Source organism: Phymastichus coffea, unplaced genomic scaffold, assembly GCF_024137745.1.
Source record: "Phymastichus coffea isolate CEN01 unplaced genomic scaffold, Cenicafe_Pcof_1.1 PCOF00014, whole genome shotgun sequence".
Classification (NCBI taxonomy): domain Eukaryota; kingdom Metazoa; phylum Arthropoda; class Insecta; order Hymenoptera; family Eulophidae; genus Phymastichus; species Phymastichus coffea.
The window spans coordinates 4,504,994-4,526,341 of record NW_026706825.1 but is presented as its reverse complement, the minus strand read 5'-3'; the positions used below and the strand labels follow the sequence as shown (position 1 = coordinate 4,526,341).

At 31.8% G+C, this 21,348-nt stretch overlaps 1 protein-coding gene across 5 annotated transcripts in view; it reads left to right on the top strand.

Annotated features, from left to right (window-relative positions):
- LOC131673677 (somatostatin receptor type 2-like) overlaps positions 1 to 20,065 on the top strand; it is a 115,215-nt gene extending 95,150 nt beyond the window's left edge. For 4 of the 5 annotated variants that reach the window (XM_058951866.1, XM_058951874.1, XM_058951882.1 and 1 more), the window contains one exon: positions 18,449 to 20,065. In XM_058951866.1, coding sequence (XP_058807849.1) covers positions 18,739 to 20,001 — 1,263 coding nt within the window. In that variant the 5' untranslated portion in view covers positions 18,449 to 18,738 and the 3' untranslated portion in view covers positions 20,002 to 20,065. Of the gene's footprint in view, positions 1 to 18,448 lie in introns of those variants that run through there. The other variant, XM_058951902.1, reaches the window with a different exon arrangement.
- Positions 20,066 to 21,348: the final 1,283 nt, after the last annotated feature.

Sequence of the window (21,348 nt, the reverse complement as noted above, 5' to 3'; positions counted from 1 at the left end):
ATGATTCTAGAATCATTATAAAAAAAAAACTAAGAAATATATCGTATTCTTCCAGGAAAATTGGCCGAACTTTTAAGCTCATGGTGAAACCTCAAAAATGGCAAACTTCAATTGATGATATCTTGATGAAAATAAATGATATTTTAAATTTGAAAAATGGGTTTTGAAGGGTAAGAGTGCTTCTTTAAGATGCCGTAAACCGTTTTTGAAAAGAATATAAACTCACGATGTAATCAAGCCTTGAATATGGCCAAAAAATGTGTTTTTTCGACCTTTAGGGGACGATTACTCAAAAACCTGACGTGATGAAGCAGGTCTGACGACGGATTCTAATTCTACGCCAAAAATTACTTCGGAAATGACCCTCAGTTGCAAAAGAACAAAACCTTGCAGGCCTGTGTTATTGAATGGAGATTGTGGTGGGATACCGAAATCTGCTTCATTGAAATCATCATCAATAACTGAAACATCTGAATCACTTTCATCGATGTTATTCACATTGAGAAACTCTATTTCCTCAGCTTTCGAGGAGTATGAGTGTTCTACAAAATAAGAGTTATCAAAAATCATTGGTTCTGTACTAGAGACAAAATACGAACTATCCTTCGTTAAAATGTGTTTATTAAAAGAATTGAAAGTACTATAAATTCTAGAACACGATTTAATTATACAACGGAAGTTGTTCAATAAGACATGGCTTTTTTTTTTATATGTATGTATAAGGAATTCAGATCGTCAAATAAAGATTGACATTGGCTACATTCGTAATCCATATTAAAATAAAGTATAACTCAACCTTTATTTCTAATAAACTTGTTGAATATATTATTAAAACGCAACTAACATATACGTATTTACACATATGTAATAAAAACTAAATAAATACACTAAGACTATAAATACATGCATATATACTGAAACTATTTAAATATAAACTAAAGTCTACGAATGTGCTCAAGAATATCCAGACTATCTACACTGAGAAAGGAAATTAATTGATTCAGTTACGATTTGATTGATTCAACAAAACTTGTTTCATCCTTCATTACTCAGTTAAAATCATAAAATAGCTTCTTTGATTCAGTCACAATTTTATTGGGAAGGGTAAATATTTCATAAAATGAAAGATGAAATACACATTTCATTGAATTAATGAATATTTGTTTTTTTCTATGAAACGGAAGTATATAACCAATAAAATAGGTTTCATTGTATAGCCGAAGTTTAGATAACTAAATTCTTTATAGAAATTATGAAATAATTAATTCACTTTATAATTGTTGGGGTTGGTGAACAAGAATAAATGTGCTTATTTAAAATTCGAAATAAGGCTGACAAGTTTATTAACAAACACAAATAAAATTAAATTGATTTACAAATACAATACAAATGAAGCGATTCACAATGAAACATACGTTTACGGCCGTGATTACGGTAAACGCAAATCGCACGCACGTTAACTACGTAAAGGATACGGACAACTTGCCCGTGCGAGATCTGAGCTCAGAGTGCCGTCAAAGTTTGTCTTTCTCGGGAAAGCAAATTTTCCTCCCTTCTCTTTTGGTGACGTCGCCAACCTGGGGCGTGACCCGTAGAGGGCCTAAAAAAACAAATAGCGCTGGCGCGCTCTTCCTCTCTGTCTCTCTCCTCTTGCCTTGCTCGTATACTGCCAATACAGCCTCGGACCCGCCCGCTTGCAGGGCCTGAGCTGTACAACCCTCTGCCTGGATTCAGAGGTCGATGTCTGGGTCACTGGGCTCACCGCCTAGGTTACGAACTAAACAGTAACCTTGCTGGTCACGACGAGCAACGGCAAAGAGGAGATTAACAATTCTTCACGCATGCTAATATAAATAATTGCAGCTCTGTTTCCCAGGCCCCACGCGAGCACGCGCCTTCCTCCTAAACTGCTTGTCATTTTTTTCTCGGCTTCATTCTCTGGTACAAACGCCATTCGCATCTCGCGCTGCAAACGTTGATCTATACTCAAACTCACACACCCAAGACTACAGCTTCATCGCATATGCCGCAATTATTCTAACGATTGTCCACGACGAGCAGACTTTCCAACATTTCAAACCAGTCTAAGAAAACGTGTTAAACAGACCCCCCTGCGCTAAACGTGCGCCCATGAACCAGACGAGCAACGATGGGTAATAATGCAAAAAAAAAAGAACACTAAAAGAGCAATAAAACAAACAGGCGTCGATATTTAACGGGGGTTTCGCTCTAAAGGCCGCGCGGGCTAAATTAATGGAGACTACCGGTGTGCGCTCGACGACAAAAAAGAAACAAAGATCTCTGCCTAAACCTTTTCCGAACATCTGCTGGACACATGCGCGTTTGAAAATTTCTCGCTCGTAATTGCGCGAACTTGATCCGTGACAATAATGTTTTTTGATCATTTCAATAAATTCATAACAACTACGAGTTGCTTAACCCATTAAAGCCCACGCTAAGACTGGTTGAGATAGCGACAAACAAACTGTGCTATCTTTTGCATAAGTGAAAAATAAAATATACGTATTTTTTTTTATGTTATTTTCAATTGTTTATAACAAATTATTTAAACAAATTACAAAAAAATTCATAATTATCAAAATCTAAATGCGGGAATCGATTCTGGAGGTGAAATCAAGACGAAAACCTATATAACACTTTTTTGTCAGAATTCAATTTGTTAGTGTAACGTAGGAATAAACAATTGCATGTTGGGGAGAAAAAGTGACCATGTCAAGTCCCAAGCAAAATCTATCTGGAATAGCAAAAAATAAACTGTGCTATCCTTTGCATAAGTGAAAAATAAAATATATATATTTTTTCTTATGTCATTTGCAATTGTTTATAACAAACTATTTAAACAAATTATAAAAAAATTTATAATTTTCAAAATCTGAATGCGGAAATCGATTCTGGGGGTAAAGTTTAGACGAAAACCTATATAACACTTTTCTGTCAGAGGCCAATTAGTTATTGTAATGAAGGAAGAAACATTCGGCCTCCTGAGAGTGTTTCAAAAAATCGTATAAAATGAAGCTAATTATTGTATTTATCCATCAATATTGGCATGAATTATTGTAAATATAATCGGTGGGATTGAATTATTGTTCATTGCCATGTCCTTCTTTATGACTTTTGCAAACAGGCATAGAACATTTCTCACAATACCATTCCGTTCTTGTCCGACATGTTGAAATTCCACATTTCCTAAGACTCCCATGTTTCATCACGTGTTCTTGGGATGAAGTTTCACTCTGTTTCTGTCGTTTGGGGGGACGTTTGGAAGATAACTTGTCAATATAATATTCACAAACTTCTTGAACAATATCTTTGGAACCTTTTCTTTCGTCTGGATGTAACTTATTGTAAATCACTGTAGCGTTTGCTAAGGATGCTTGGATGAGCCGTAATACAAGGCACCATGTCCATTTCTTACTTCGAATTGTAGGCATCAAAGCATTACAGTGTTGATCATGTAGATCGACGCCACCCATGTGTTCATTATACATAGAGAAACAATGAGGAAAAAGAATAGATTTTTTCGATGATTCCTGCCATCTCTGCATTTCAACTTTTGGTTCATTTCCATATTTCGAAGAGAGAATCGATACTGGCTTTGAGTCCATAACTGTAATATAATTCAATTTTGAATTCACTTCATGCATTGAAATAGTGTATCCTCTTTTAGCTTTTTTTGGCATTTCGACTTTCACTTTCACACGATTATGCCGAACAGTTCCTGTCGCCGATAAACCATTTTTTTTCAAATGAATCATAAGATCTGGGTTTGTGAAAAAGTTGTCAAAATAAATATGATACTTTTTCAGTTCTTCTCTCTGTGTTTTTTCTAATAAATTCGAAAGTAACTTTATCACCACTCTAGACCCTAAACCAACGGCAACTAAAGGATTTCGTTCATCGATTCCTGATTTACCAGTGTAAATATCAAGATCATATATATACCCATCAGAAGAACAGACTGCCCATTCTTTTATTCCAAATCTAATGGGTTTATTCCTTATACATTGCTTGATACCAAACCTACCAAAGTATTTTACCATTATCTCATCTATTGATAAATTATAGTCAAAGAAACCAAATTGCATACAATTCTCACGAAACATATCATACAGAGTTCTAACCTTCCAGACTTTATCATTTTGATCAGTTTCTTGAAGTTTATAGAATCGTATGTTCTTTTTTATGGCAACGAAATTATTTCTAGACATAAGTTCCGCAATTACTGGACACTGAAGTATTCGCTTTTTTGACCAGTTATCACGAATACTTTTTCTAGAATTGAAGATAGTAATCATTATGATTGTAATAAATTTTTCTAGATCATCCATACATAAATCAAAATAATTTTCAGAAGTGGCTTCAATGATATGGTTTTTCATTGATTTCGAAAAGAAAACCTCAAACAACTCAAAAGCATTTTTGGATTGCAATGATGAAATAGGTGAAATATTGAAGTTGCTCTCGACATGCGGAGAAATATCATTCAAAGCATCATTTTTCCAACTGTACTTATGATTCGGTTCCAACAATTTCTGAGTACTTGTGTATGTACTTTTAACATGTTCGTAAGAACCTGATGGTAATTCATTTGATAATGTATCTTCATTTGGATCACCGTCCGAATCTCCATCTGAACTTTCATATTCATTAGGAATGAATGCTATATCAATATGTTGACCTTCATCACTATCAGAATCTTCAACTAAATTTGGTAAATCGCTAATTCTCCGTCTCGGCATTATCAGTAACGTTACCAATTTAGAACAAAATAAAAACTAAAAGTTTTCCGAAATTATTATTTCAAAGAATAGATCCAATGTATAAATGTTTTCAACCGTTAGCCCGCCACTCAAACGTGATCTCTAACACGGAAGGATTTACGAAATGAAATAAACTTATCCAATTACAGTATAAGATCTCAAAATTTATCAGTAAAAAATACTGATATGATTCCAGATACCATGTGTGAGAATGAAAACACTTATTTGTCAATAGTTTATTTCTACATAAAGATATCAAATTGAACTCTGACAAAAAAGTGTTATATAGGTTTTCATCTCAATTTTATCCCCCGAATCGATTTCCGCATTCAGATTTTGAAAATTATGAATTTTTTTGTAATTTGTTTAAATAATTTGTTATAAACAATTGCAAATGACATAAGAAAAAATATATATATTTTATTTTTCACTTATGCAAAGGATAGCACAGTTTATTTTTTGCTATTCCAGATAGATTTTGCTTGGGACTTGACATGGTCACTTTTTCTCCCCAACATGCAATTGTTTATTCCTACGTTACACTAACAAATTGAATTCTGACAAAAAAGTGTTATATAGGTTTTCGTCTTGATTTCACCTCCAGAATCGATTCCCGCATTTAGATTTTGATAATTATGAATTTTTTTGTAATTTGTTTAAATAATTTGTTATAAACAATTGAAAATAACATAAAAAAAAATACGTATATTTTATTTTTCACTTATGCAAAAGATAGCACAGTTTGTTTGTCGCTATCTCAACCAGTCTTAGCGTGGGCTTTAATGGGTTAAGTTGGCATCTCCGCTCGCCGTCTTGAAAAAACGAACACACTTGCAGCGGCTCAGCGGTGAGCGCCGAGCGGTCTTGAGTCTTTACTTGACCAGTCTGGACTCGTTCTCTTTACTTTTGAGTTACTCCTTCGTCTTTGCAATTCGTGAATAGTGCCAAAAATATCAAGAAAGTGTCAATAGTGCCGTGTGCAGTTAAAAAGATGTCAGACGATGAAATAAAACGCGTGTTGCAGTCTTGGGATTTGTCGGACTACATTGGTGCATTTGAAGGTAACGTATGATTATTACTAGCGTTACGGATTGTTATCGGTGGTAAAAGAAGTTATATAGGAGGTAAATATATAGACAAAGACTTGATGGAAAAAAGTTTGTAATCAATTTGTCAACTTTTTTTTCATAGATTACGTCCTTATGTGATAATATTGCATATTTATAATTATATTTCGCTTGCGGTACTATCTTCCAACAAGCTTAATCATATAATTGTGATTGAACTTCACTTTGCAAGTTCGTTTAATCATCAATTATTGCTTTCAACATTGTAATGTGCTAAGAAATAAGATGTGAGTGTTTCGTTGGGTTTTGTTTTTTGAAACAGCTAGAAAGAGATGCGTTGTTCGGTATTTGTATATTTTGGAATTTGGCTGCATAGTGGTTCTCAGAATGTCGTGACAAAGACAAATATTCTAGAAAGATATAATATAGTTTATGTACATATTTCAATGATTTTTTTTCAGAGAACAAAATAACTATCAACCTTCTGCCCGAATTGGATGCTAATATTCTATCAACTTTAATACCTCTGATAGGCGACCAGCTAAAATTCAAAATTAATTGTGCTAAGCTGTTAAGAAAAAACGCCAACATTTTTAATGATGAAAACGACGAAATCAACAAAAGGAAACGACCCGAGGTAAAAAGTCATGTGTGTATAGATGTGAGTTAATGAATGATTTCATTGTTATAACGTTATTATAAAAAAAGTATAATACAAGCTTTTGCAATATGTGCTATAGCAAGGTTGCAGCAATTGTTGGCTTAATTGATGTAATATAATTATTTCTTATATTGTAACATCTTAGAGAATGTAATTTAATATGCATTTATTGATTGAAATAAATATTTTATTGATGCTCAGTCCAGGTTTCATCAATACAATATTTCATTGATTTAAATAAGTGTATTTTTGTTTCATAGTGAATGCATGAATTCCTTCATATTAAATCACGATAAAGTGTAATCGAAATAACGGACATTTGATCAGTATTAAGGATGAATTTATTAAAATTTTAATAATTTATTTAGATATCATTAAAGAAAAATATTACTTGATTGAAATATGCAGAAACGGAAATATAAATTTTAATTCACAAAATTTAATTTGACTAAATCAATATTTTTTTTATTAAAATTTTTATTAAAATTAAATTTTTTAAAACTAAATTTGTGAATGCAAGTATGGAATATATTAATTCAATAAATGCTATTTATTATTAGTATTAATTTTTTTAACTGGTAGGATACTGGTATCGAAAACAGCACTTCAAAAAGACGGCCTTTGCAAGAACAAACCTCATCCAATGAAGAAGTCTGCCAAAACCTTGACCCTATCGTTGTTCTTGAAAAAATGAAGAATGTAGAACACATATTGAAGAAATCTGAAATAGGGGATCTCATTATAAAACAATACAAGAAGAAAAAAGAACTGACAACTGCAGCCAGAAACAAACTTATTGACATCATTATAAGAGAATTACGTACTCTTACAAAGTGGTAAAAATCATTTTCCATGCTTATTATGTGAATATTATGAATATATATAATATAGATTCTAATATTATTTTTTAGGAACATAGGGAAATTTATTATTTCTTATTTTCCTTCTGAAATTTTATCTACGTATTACCTTCCTCCTATCAAGAAAAAGGACAACTGCAAAAACAGATCTATTCCTTTAAAGGTCAAGTTGGTAATTAAGTGGAGGAATACTCAGACATGTAAATATTTAGCTTTTGATGAAAGCGATGCTGAAGAAGAGCATGTTGTCGAAGAACCACTTCATGATGACAACGATAAACTTCTTGAACCTAGTACGAAGTATATTTTGAAAACTTTTTGCGACATATAGATTTATTTTTCACGTGTGAATCTGTTCTTTTTTCAGGTGATGAAGTAAAGAATAGTTTAAATTGGCTAGCAGATAATCATTGTGCATCTATTAATGGTACAATTTTGAAGAAGTGGGGTACCACAGCTGATTATCGCTTACTTGAAATAGCTCAGTCATCAAATGAGAGTGTTACCAACTTATTCGAAAAGTATCCTATCTTGCAACAAGCCAGTGCATATTGTTTAATCGAACAAGACTTTAATCACTTACAATTAACCTCAAATGTTTTGAATCAAGATGAATGGCAGCGAATGTTTAACAGACTCTTGAAAATAAAGCCTATACACCAGAAGGATACAACTGCTAAATATTTAAAGGCTAAACTTGAGGAGGAGAACTTGAGTATCAGTGAGTTTTTTAAATGTACTCATACATTTTGCAGCCATAATATTAAATTATTTACTTTATTTATATTTATTTACTAAATTAATATATTGTACTACATTTTAGATGGAAAATTTTTTATCCAATTGCAATTATGATCACATTTAATTCCACCTACTGCCGTCAAAAAAATTGTTACAGTTGATAATAGTAAAAAAGATGGTAAGAAGAGTACTGTAAAAACATGGAAAATTTCAATTGGTGACTGCAAACAAAGTATGATGCAGCATGCGGTTGTGAGTATTAATTTTTTTTTTTTTTTTGATAGTATGCTTTTTGCTTTCTTGTAGAGATAGAATTGTTTTATTGTTTTCAATTATGTATTGAAAACTAATTTTTATTTAATTGGTTTTTCCTGTAGACGGATGGTGATATAACTGTAATAAAAAAAGAAAGATTGAACTTTGCTGTGAACCATAAACAAACTTTGCAGCTGTACATCATTGTTGTAGGCGAAACGATTGATCAAATAGATCACAGCTATTTATGTATCGACAAAGTCTTATACGACTTTCCGACCGTTTTTGAAGCGTTCATTGCTTGTTTCAAAAGCTTTCATGTTTTTCATTTAAAGTATCCAATTGAAAGTGAACATTTGTATCTAATTGTTCAAAAGTTTTTGGGGATCTTTACAAAATGGGATACAGTTTACTCCCATACCGAGCATGTAATACATACATTGCAAAACAGTATTCCTTTTCAAGAAGTTCAACAGCAAAATAATGATGAAGATCTGAGCGACTCACAATACTCCGACAAGTTATAATTGCTCATTGATAAAAGTGTAAGCTTTGGATTAGTTAAATTTTAATATTAGTAAAAGAATATGATCTATGTTCGTTTTTAACGTTTTTTTATACATTTCTTAAGCAAAGCTATTTTTCATTTTACGATCTTAACAAAAATTAGATTATACACAAAAATGATTGTATGTTCATTCTGTAAAAAATCAAAGTCGGAAACAGACTTTCTACCTCACATAAATATCAAGCACAAGCAGCAAACGTATAACGAAGTTCAGTGTCCTTATGAAAATTGTAAGCAAACATTAATGATAGTAATAAAATGCGTTTCGCAGACAATGTTGAGTGTTTATCAGAAACGTTTGCTGCGCTTGAATTTGATGTAAAAAAATATTGTAATTCGATTTATGAATGCTTACAAGAGTCACCTCCGGATCTTGAACAATTTTCTAAAATCATTGCGAGCCAATCGACTTTGTTAATAGCAAAATATTTTTCACTACCTACAATGAATAGACAAACTGTCTATACGCTTATATGGACTTGATATGCTCTTTTTCAAAATTTTACGAAGCTCCATTAATACAACTAGAAAATAAATATAAGGAAATGCCAGAACTGACTCTAGAGCTCTCATTAATACGAAATACGTTTACTAAATTTAAAAGTGAACATATTATACTAAAACATTTTGTTAATCAAGGAACGTTGGTTATGCCAAAAAGTATTCCTATAACAACATACCTAAAGAGTTGAGCCAATAAAGAGAAATATAAACATAGCCGTGCACATGATGACGTACAAATATTACCCATTAAAAATGTATTAACAAAATTTTTCAATTTACTGGGCGTATTAGATTCGATATTGTCAAATATAGAAAAATGTAAACAAAGTCTAACATTTGATTCATTATTTACAGGCGGATTATATAAAAAATTAGAAAGAATATTCCTAGACGTTAGCGTTATACCCCTAATGGTATATCAAGACGATTTCGAAATTAATAGTGTAATAGGCTCACGTAAAGTCTTGCGAAAAATAGGAGGGGTTTATTATAGTATTCTCGGCACACCTGATGAATACTCTAGCCAACTTGAAAATATTTTCTTATTACAATTGTATAATTACTTGAATCATAAAGATTTGGGTAATGAGCCCGTTTTCCGACATGTTATTAACGAATTGAGTTGTTTAGTTAGAGAAGGAATATCACTGAATAATTGTAGTAAGAAAATTAGATTTGTAATTTTCCAAGTTGTTAGCGATAATTTAGGAGCAAATACTATTTTAGGATTTTTGAAATCATTTGTAACAAACCACTGCTGTAGAATTTGTATAGCTGATAAAACAGTCAGAAAAAAACAAACCAAAGCAGATCCTACGCTTTTGAGAAATTGTGAAAACTACGCAAAAGATTCTCAATCTTGCACTAATGGAATACAAGAAATATGTATTTTTAATAAAATACCATATTATCATGTAATATGCAACTCGTGCGTCGATATTATGCACGATGTGTACGAGGGTGTTTGTCGTTACGTTATTAGCCGAATTTTGCAATATTTCGTTAAAGAAAAAAAATATTTCACTTTAGAAATAATCAATGCTAGAATATCTTGTTTAAATAAAACTTGCTTGCAGGACCGCAACATACTGCCAGAAATACCAGAGAGTTGCGTTCATAATAAATTATTAATCTGTACTGCAAATGAAATGATATTCATAATTGAGTATTTTGGAATTTTAATAGCAGATTTGATTCCTCAAAAAGATAAAGTTTGGTATTTTTATTCACTTCATAGAGAGATATGTAATTTGATTAACACCCCAGTTGTTAATGATGCTATACTCGAGCGGCTTGAAAGCGTAATCGAAGAACATCACTCTCTATACATGAGTTTATTCAATGAGTCACTAAAATTCAAGTTTCATATTATAATCCATTACGTATATTTAATGAAAGTATTGGGTCCTTTAACTCAATTTACAGTAGTCCGGTTTGAAGGAAAACATAAAATATTTAAAAATATTGCTAAGGCAATGACATCGCGAGTTAACCCCGAGGATAGTCTTGCATTGAAGCACCAGTTGCAATTTTCTTACAGGTTATTATGTAACGTAGGTTTCGAAGTGCGTATTGAAGTTGGGTCTGAAGACCATCGAGAAATCGCTATGTTAAAAAACTCTAAGAAATGCAATAACACTGCTGGAAATAGTTCAACGTGACAATTATAAAATTATAAATTGGGTTCGCATAAATGGTACTTTATATAAACCTGGAGTCGTAATTTATATTAATAGTGACAACGTCATTATTAAATTAGGTAAAATTTATTATATAATTATAACTTCGAAAAACGAGGTAATATTTATCTGTAAAAAACTATATAACGTTTTTCATAATACACACATCAATGCCTATGAAATTGTTGAACAAAATTGTTGGCAATTTGTTAAGCATAGTAACATTGCCGATTTCATACCTACATGCGATCACTTAATGAGCGATGGTAAGCGATATGTCCCCACAAGGAATTGAGCATTGTCTAATTTAATTTTAAATTTACATTATAAGATAAGGTATTTATTTGTATTTATTATTATGTGTAATACTTTCCTGTACAGTGACTGTATCTTCTTTTCAGTTTGCGCAATAAAATTTAAATAAAAAATTTAAATCTATTTGATTGAATTTGGTAGCTACAAACAATTTCTATATATGTGTATATAATATTTTACTGCACGACATGAAAGTTTTTTCCACAGCTGACATTAAATATTAAATTTAAAAAAAAATAGTAGGCATTACGCGACTGAATGATGAGGTATTCATCATGTAACTGATCGAATATTTTATTGATGTTTACGCAATGTTTCATCGTTGCAATGTTTGAATTATTTATTGAAAGAAAATACGTTTGTTTCTATGAGAGTATTGAATGAACAACGGATTCAATTAAATATTTGTTTCAATTTCATACTTTACGGATGATTACTAGATGGCGTACTCGATTTGCAAGCGGCTGGTTATGATGACGGTTCGTATATAAGACCGAAATTTTATTTAGTCTCCTAAGCGTAGAGAGTAAGTTTGCGATCAGCGTGCGAATATTTGTAAATTAGTACTTAAGTATGCGTGTAGTGTGTCTTCGGTATAATAATTGTACACTTAAGAAGATTGTAAGATAAGACGTATTGTAAGGTAAGTAAATGTTGCAATTGATAAAGGTTTTAGTTAATAACAATTACTATCTCTTTCAGAAAATTCATTACCCTGAATACCACAGTTTCAGCACAACGCTCGTCATCTATAGAAGTAAATAGTCTAAACTGAAAATCATAAATTGTATTCAATAAAATATATTTTTGACTTAAATGAAAAATTTAAATGAAATAATCCTGACCTTATTAATTTAATGAAACTTTGTTGTAGTAAAGGTGGAGGATATTAAAGTAGACGCGAGTTACAATAGAAAAAGGTGTTTATTGCTGCGCACTGCCAGGCGATTGCAAAAGGAATGAACTCCTTGCCTGAACATAGAATCGGCGGCTCGCAGGCCTTAACTTGAAGACAGCACACACACGCTCCCACAAAGCGCGCGCATGCGCATACATATGAAATGCCGAGCAAGCTGATTTTAACAAACTTCCATCAAGTGGATTATTCATGTAGTTCAATTTGAATTAGTATATTGGTAGTTTCATAAAACAGTCACCTAATTCAATTATAATTCTTGAATTCAATAAAATATCGAATTAATTCGAAAAAATTGAAATTTCAATACAACATTTTAACTAATACGGACCTATACAAAAGTTCAATCGAAATGAATAGATCAGTACTTTCATGAATCGGCTAATTGGTTTAGGTGAATATTAGTATTTTCAATTGAATATTTCATCCGTTTCATAAGAAAACAATCGTTCGACATACGCGACTATGTTCCTTCTATAAAATAGTATATTAAGGGAGACATATCATTCTTTAATTTAAGCAAATATGCTGGTATTTTCATGCACCAGGCACTCAAATCAATTGAATAATTGACACAATTGATTAAATATTTCATAAATTAAAAACTGGAGCAATTGTTCCACAAAATTCATTTCATAATTTCAATAAAGAGCACCTCTAAGTATATAAAATATTATGTTAATTGATAACAAGCCGCACTTGGATGAATGAATGAGACATTTGTTATAATGAAATATTGTATTCCCGCAATAAAATATTTCTTAAAAACGAAAATAGTTTTTATTAAAAACAATAAAATATTTAGTTGCATCAATTACTTAGATATTCGCATCTTATACATAAATAAATTGATTTCATTAAGGCATTTAATAGATATTATTTTATGAAACAATTTCACTGAATCAATTGAATTTTTATATATTCAACGAATTTTCTTTCTCAGTGTATGATAAGCGAGTCACCCGGTTAATCAATATTATATAAAATTTTTTGCAGAAATGTCCAAACAGTTTCGGAACTTTGAGGATGCTCACAATTTAAAGAAAAAAATATTTCTAGTGCCAATTTTATGGCATTTAAAATTGTATTCACAATACATATATTCACATACAGCTGATCGTTGACAACTACATAATATTTTTCGATATAATTAGCTGGCCCTACAGCGACAATCAAAGATTGCAATGTTTGATTATTTTGAATATAGCGCTTCCGTAGATCTTGAAATTAACGATTTACGTCATTTGCAGCTTAAAATAAAGTTTAAAAGCGTTTATTACCATATTATCGATATTTGTTAACATTTAGTAAAAGGTTTACTTTATTCATCTTCGTATATTTATACATACTTTAACTAAAAGTGGGCTTCGACTCGTGGAAGGGAGTGGACGTGTTTTAGCTGTGAGTGCGAGTTTTGGTGAGAAAGTTAGAGAGGAAAAGTGTTTGAGGAGAGAGATAGGTGAAAAGAGCGTGGAGGCGGAAGAGAAATGGAGTAGAGAGAGAGAGAGAGGTCTGGAGAAGAGCAGGAAAAAGCAGTGAGAGAGGAATAAAGAAAAAAGAAAAGTTGAGGTTAAGAGAAAAAATCAGAAAGCAGGAAAGGCAGGTAGAGAGGAGGGGCGGTAAGAAGTAAAGGCGGAGACAGAAAAGGTAAGACAGGGAATAAAGGTGGGATCACGAGCAAAATTAGAGAGACGAATTAAGGCGTACGGGATAGTAATGGAAAGATTTGTGATAACAGAAGAATTAAGAGATAAAGGTGAAAGGATGGATAAAAAAGGCCCAGAGGAGGAAAATAAGAAAAGAATAAAGGTAGTGAGGGGGAAAGAGAGCGGAGAGAGGCTGAGGGAGAATATTAGAGGAGAAATGAGAGAGGCAAAAAGATGCAAGAGTGAAAATGAGGAGAGCGAGATGGAAGAGGAGAGAGAAGAGGGATTGGACAACACGATAAGAGAAGTAGGAAAAAGTAGTGGTGCAGAAGATATAATGGAAGAGTTGCGGGCAGATATAAGGGATTTAAGAGAGGCATGGGAGGAAGAAAGGAAAGAATGGACAGAAATGTTTAAATAAATAATAGAAAAAATGGAAAGAATGGAGGCAGAGGAGAAAAGAAGAGAAGAAAGATGGGAGAAAGAAATAGGAAAAGTTAGGAGAGAACAAGTGAGAGAGAGAAAGAGAGAGAGAAGAAAGAAAAAAAGAGACGAAAGAAGAAAGGGAAAAAGTAGAACGTAGAGAAAAGAAACTGCAGGAAAAATGGGGAGAGAGGATGAACTAGTTGGAAGAAGAGTGCATGAAACTAAAAGAAAGTATAGAAGGAGAAAACGAGAAGCAAAGAGGAACAGAATAAGGAATAAATAGAATAAGGAATAAATTTAGTATATGAGACAAAAAATGGATAGAGAAAGTAGGATAAACAATATAATAGTGATAGACTTAGAAAGTGGGTTAAGATGGGAAAAGAAGAGAGAGGCAGAGGACTGGTTAAGGGAGGAACTAGAAATGAAAGGAGAGATAGTGAATCTGAGAAGAATAGGAGGGACAGCGTGGAGGGATGATCGGAGAGAAAGAGGAAAAAAGATGTGACAAATTAGATGAGTTTCATGGGAACAAAAAGGAGGAATTATGAAGAAGAAAAAGAAGCTGGGACAGAAAAAGATCTACATAAATCAGGACTGGACGTGGAAATAGAGTAAGATAAGAGAGGAAATAAGAAGAAAAGTTAGAGCAATAAAATGTAAAGGTAAAGAGGTAAAGATGTGGCATAACGGGGTAAAGTCAGAGGAAGAAGAATGGTGGTGGAGTAAGAAAGAGGGTAAAAATGGTAGGAAAAAGAGCAAAAGGGTTTCAAAAACAATAGGGAAAAAAGAGAGGGGGTGGGAGGGAATAAAAGCAGTAAAGATATTATTCTGGAACCTGGCGGGGATGGAGGAAGACGACTGGGAATATGCAACGGGAGAAAAAGGAAAACTATGACTACCAAAGCGAAGAGATAGAGGAGAACAAAGGAAAAACAATAATTATAGGAGGATACGTCAACACAAGAACAGGAAATAAAGAGAGAAAGTGGGAAACAGAAGTAAACCTAGAAGAAATAAAGGCCAAGGATAAAGTGTTAAAAGCAGAGGGAGAAGAAATGATAAAATGGCAAAGAGAAATGGGTTTAGTGATAACGAATGGGAGAAAAGAAGATGAAGAAGGAGAAATAACATATATAGGAGCGAGAGGAATGTCAACGATAGATTATGTAGTAGGTAACGAGGAAGGTGATGAGGCAAAAAAATGGGTTCAAATAAAAGAGAGCGTAAAGTCAGACCACTTACCAGTAGAAAAAGAATTGAGAGACAAAATAGCGGAAGAAAGAAAAGAAGAGGAAGAAAGAATGATAGACGACTGGAGCGAAGAAGGTATAAGGGAGTATCAAAGATGGAGAGACGCAATAGAGGGAACAGAAAAATGGAAAGAGATGAAAAATAGAGTGAAGAACACAGTTTTAAAAATGAAGATAAGAAAAAAAAAAGGATGGAAAAAAGTTGATGGAGAAAAGAATGTAAAATAAAAAGGGCTAGGGTGACGGCTGAGTTAATTAAGATAAGAAAAGGGGAAGGAGACAGAGACAAATACCTAGAAGCAAAGAAAGAATACAGAGAGGAAATAAGAAAAGCGAAAGAAGCTGAGGGGAAAAGAGCGTCAGAAGAAATAAGAAAAGATAAGACGATAAGAATATTCTGGGATAAAGTGAATTGCAATAGGAAGAACAGAATTGGATTAGATGAAAATATAGGAGAAGGAGAATGGTTAAAGTACTTCAAGGGACAACTGGGAGAGAAAGAAAAGGAAGAAAGCAAAGGTGAAGAAACCGAAGACAGCGAAGGAGAGGAAGATGAAGAAATCAAAGTAAGAGAAGTAAAAGAGGTAATAAGAAAAATGAAAAAGAAAAAGGCGACAGGAGAAGATGGTATAGCAAATGAAGCGTGGATGGGAGGCACGGAAGGCTTGTTAAAAGATATGACAAAATGCTTCAACGGAATATGGAACGGAGAAGGATACCCGGAAGAAAGGAGGAAGGGAATAATAGTACCAATATATAAGAAAGGAAGAAAAGAAGAAGTAGAAAACTATAGAGGAATAACGCTGATGGGCACGGGATATAAAATATATGCGGAAATACTGAGGAAAAACCTGTAAAGAGAACTAGATCAAAAGAAACGCTAAGCGATACGCAGAACAATGGACGCAATATATATATTAAAAACAATAATAGGGAAGGAAATAAGGGAAAAAGGAGGAAAACTATATGTATTCTTTGTCGAAATGAAGGCCGCTTTTGACAAGATAAAGAGGAAGGAAATATGGGAAATCATGAAAGAGAAAGGGATAAATGGGAAAATTAGGAAAAGAATAGAAGAAATATATAAGAAAACAAGGAGTAAGGTAAAAGTTAGAGGAGAAATAATTGGAGAGGTTGAGACTTACAAAGGCGTAAGGCAAGGGTGCCCTTTGAGCACCACGCTATTTAATCTTGCCTTCGCCGACCTGAAAGTCAAGATCAAACAGGTACAAGAAGGACGGGTAGTGATAGGAAGGAAGAAAATATGGACATTAGGATATACAGATGATATAGTGATAATGTCAAAGAGAGAAAGTGGAATGAAAGCGATGCTGACAAAATTTAAAAGATACCTGGAAGAAAGGGTATTAGATCTAAATGTAGGAAAATCAAAGATGATGAAATGCAGGAGAGGAGGAGAAAGGGGGAAGGAAGAAGAATTCGAATGGGAAGGTGAGAAGATAGAGATGGTCAAAGAGTACAACTACTTGGGATATGTGATAAGCAGAAATAACGAAAATAAAAAGCAGATAAAGAAGGTGGAAAGAAACATAAATATGGGAATCGGAAGACTATAGGGACTAAGAGAAAAGCTATTTTGAGAAAATTGGGAGCTAAGGATGAACCCGTTCGACGCACTGGCGAAAAGCGTGATTATGTATGGAGAAGAAATGAAGAAATAGAGAGACTACAACTAAAATACATAAAGTGGGTATTAGGATTAGATAGAAACACGCCAAGTTACCTAATACGATGGGAAACAGGAAGACAATTTGCGTTTAATTATTAAATAATATTGAATTTTAATATGCAATGTTAATTTGTTTATTACATTATAAATATTAATTATTAGAAAAATGCAAATACTCCAAATTCATAATGAATATCTTAAAAACATGAGTAAGAATTGGTTTCATTAATAACAGTTTAATTATAACTGTTATTAATAAATAAATAATTAATAATTTATTTAAACATTAAGTTGTATATAGAAAGAAAGCGTTAATTTTGTACATAATGACAGTTTTATAATTTATAAATCTCAATTAATTAATCTAGTAATTACATTATAAGGTTAAAGAAAAAACCGTTACAAATATGAAAATTTATTATAATTCAAATGTTATTAACTAATTTGAGTATTTCTTTTTAGAAATTACTTCTAAAATTGATAAACTGTAAAGTTATGTAAAATTTTAGTATTGTTATATTATAAATATTGTAATATAATATTAATTATCTTTATTAGTTAATAACTTTTGACGATACTAAAACGATCAATAACTTATTTTGTAAAGTTTACATGTTTAAACATTTTTGTATTAATGTTTATTTACTTGTAAATTTAGAAAATTCATTTCTCAGAAATTGCGAAGATTCGAAGTGAATCATCCTGCGATATATATTTATTTTTTTACATCTTTACAATTATCTCTGCAAAATCATTCGACCGAAAAGGTCGAAAATTAAGAACCCGTAACATAAAAAATTTATATGTAAATATTAAAGCTTTTTAATATCTTTTTAAAAGAAAATTTTTGAGAGAGAGTCACAGACAGGCAAAGAGAGAGAGAGAGAGAGGAATTTCAATATATAATAGATACATTTACTTCTACTAAATTTATATAATTAATTATACTTTTCTCCTTTGAGATTAATATACTTTTATCACTATTTTACAAATGTTATAATTTTATATTACTATTGTTTATATATCACTATTATTTATTCATGAACGGTTTGTTAGTGATTTAATGCTATTATTTTTATGTTTCAGGCAAATTACACTAGATTGAAATAATAATGGACGTCATCCTAATTTATCATAGTGTTTCAAGGATAGATAAATTTATGAATACTCTGTGATTTATTTAAGTAAAATTGAGTTTGATTTAATTTACTGGAATTCAAGCTTAAGATTTCAAGACGTTGAAAATAGCAGCCATGTAATCTATATATTATAAGTACGAGAACAAAAACAACTATATTCAGTGAATTTAATCTAGGTATCTTTCCAAGGATAAATGACTAAAAAGTTTAGCAATAGCGATAAGACATTAAATTAAAATGAATAACATAAGCAGAGAAATACTTGACGTAACCAATAACAGAAGTCTTGAAAACCTAACAATTTCTCCTGATTGTGATGCAAATATGCCAATCATCTCCTTACTACATCAAATTCTCTATTCGATCATCTGTATCGTTGGCTTACTGGGAAACACTCTTGTCATTTACGTTGTTCTGCGTTTTTCGAAGATGCAAACTGTAACTAATACCTATATAGTCAACCTAGCTATAGCCGACGAATGTTTTCTTATAGGTATACCTTTTCTAGTAACAACAATGAGCTTGGGAGTATGGACTTTTGGTAAATTTATGTGCAAAGCCTACATGACAACAACAAGCATTAACCAGTTTACTAGTAGTATATTTTTATTCATAATGAGCGCTGACCGATATATTGCCGTCTGTCATCCCATTTCTTCACCCAAATTACGGACACCTATCATTTCAAAGATAATTTCTATGACGGCTTGGTTTACAAGCGCTTTATTCATGGTTCCTGTTTTTCTTTATGCAAACACAATGGAAACTCAAAGTGGACAGATAAGCTGTAACATATACTGGCCGGATAATCACGGTGGTCAGACGACATTTACTTTGTACAGTTTCATTCTTGGCTTTGCTATACCGTTAATTTTAATTTTTATTTTTTATTTTCTCGTTATTCGAAAATTACAAACCGTTGGTCCAAAGAATAAGTCTAAGGAGAAGAAACGTTCTCATCGCAAGGTTACACGACTTGTGCTCACTGTCATTACTGTATACGTATTCTGCTGGTTTCCCTATTGGTTGACTCAGATGGCTTTGATTTATACTGAACCTAATCAGTGCCAATCCCGTGTAAGCATTACTATATTTTTATTAGCCGGTTTTCTTAGTTACTCTAATAGTGCCATGAATCCAATTCTTTATGCTTTTCTTAGTGATAATTTCAAAAAAAGTTTTATGAAAGCTTGCACATGCGCTGCTGGCAAGGATGTGAATGCTGTTTTACATATTGAAAATAGTGTATTTCTGCGTAAAAATAAAAATAGTTCTGAACGCATGCAATCGAATAAGCATGTCATATCACATAATTCAAAAAACGATGCTGAAGATGAAGAAAACGAACTTGGTCTACTTATTAGTAAGACTTCAACAACAACAGTAACCATGACGTCGCGGTCAAATATAATTCCATCTTCGAATACTAAAGATGTATCGAATAAACAAAAAGATAATAAAGAATCATTCAAGAATAATACTCACCTCACCCGAGTATAAAGTATGCTTACAGATCATTGTTGAAAAAATATTCTGAAGTTCAAAGTTGAAAACATAAATTAAATTGCTTTGGTACTAAAAACAAAAGCTAATTTTATGTAAAATAAATAATTTTTATATGGAAATATATTCACGATTATAATAAAATTACTATAACATTTTCAGCTATTTTAATGTTAGTATATTTAAAAAAATGGTAAAAAATTTCCATAATAAATGTTACAAAAATACCTAGTTACTAACATATAGTTTTAAATCGAAAAATGAAAATTCAAATAAAAGTAAACAAACTATTATTTCATTCAACCAACTAAAAATATGAAAAAAATATGAATTCACAACAGATTATAAATAATAACAAAAGTATTTCAAATATAATAGAAAAAACTTAAGAGTACAGAGCATAATTTGAATACTCATCTTTGCTCCAAAATTTCTATTCATTTTTAAATTATTAAAATTATTTATTTTCAATGAAAATTACTAACACTCAGAGAAATGACTTGATACATGATTGATTCACGATGAAAAATAAATTATCTACAATGAAATCTGATAGCTATTATAATAAATAGTAACTTACTACGATTGCAGTAGTAATCAACTTATGAATTTATACAATTAAAAGAATACTTTTAATATTTAAAGGAATCATTAAAGATTCTGTAAAAAAGTATTGAGCGAATTAAATTCAATTAAATAACACATGCATACAAAAAAATAAGTAGAGTGTATCAAAAAAGATATACATATATTTTCGTATATCTCGACACCCTGAATCCGAATCCGCAGTTAGCTTGACCCTAGCACGTAAGTTCAAGAGCATTGGAAGATTAAATTCAGGGAAAAGTCGATGTCACTAGTGTTTCTATGATTTTGAGGGTTGATAAATCTGAATTTAAAGTCTAGTTGATCTCATCATGTCTGAATTAAAGTAAAATATGCATATTATGTAATAAGTTAAATTTTCACTGTAAATTCTGGAAGTACAGAAAATTTTACGGTAAGATATAATATATTTCTTTTTATTACGATCTCGTATGTCATTTCAAGGTTACAATATGTTGTCAACTTGAGAATTAGTATGACAATTGCAAAAATGCAAAAGTATGTCTTCATGGAACTAGGCAACTATTTTAATGTTTCGAGGATAGCTGAATCCGAATCCAAGGTTCTCTTAATCCTATTGAATCTAGATCAAAATCAGCTTAAAATTAAATCAACGAAAAAGATATGCCCTGATCCAAAAAATCACTATCGTATATTTCAAGGGTCACTGAATTCGAATCCATCGTAAAAATTAATCCATGAATATTCCAATCACACTTGATATGCAAATAGATCGTA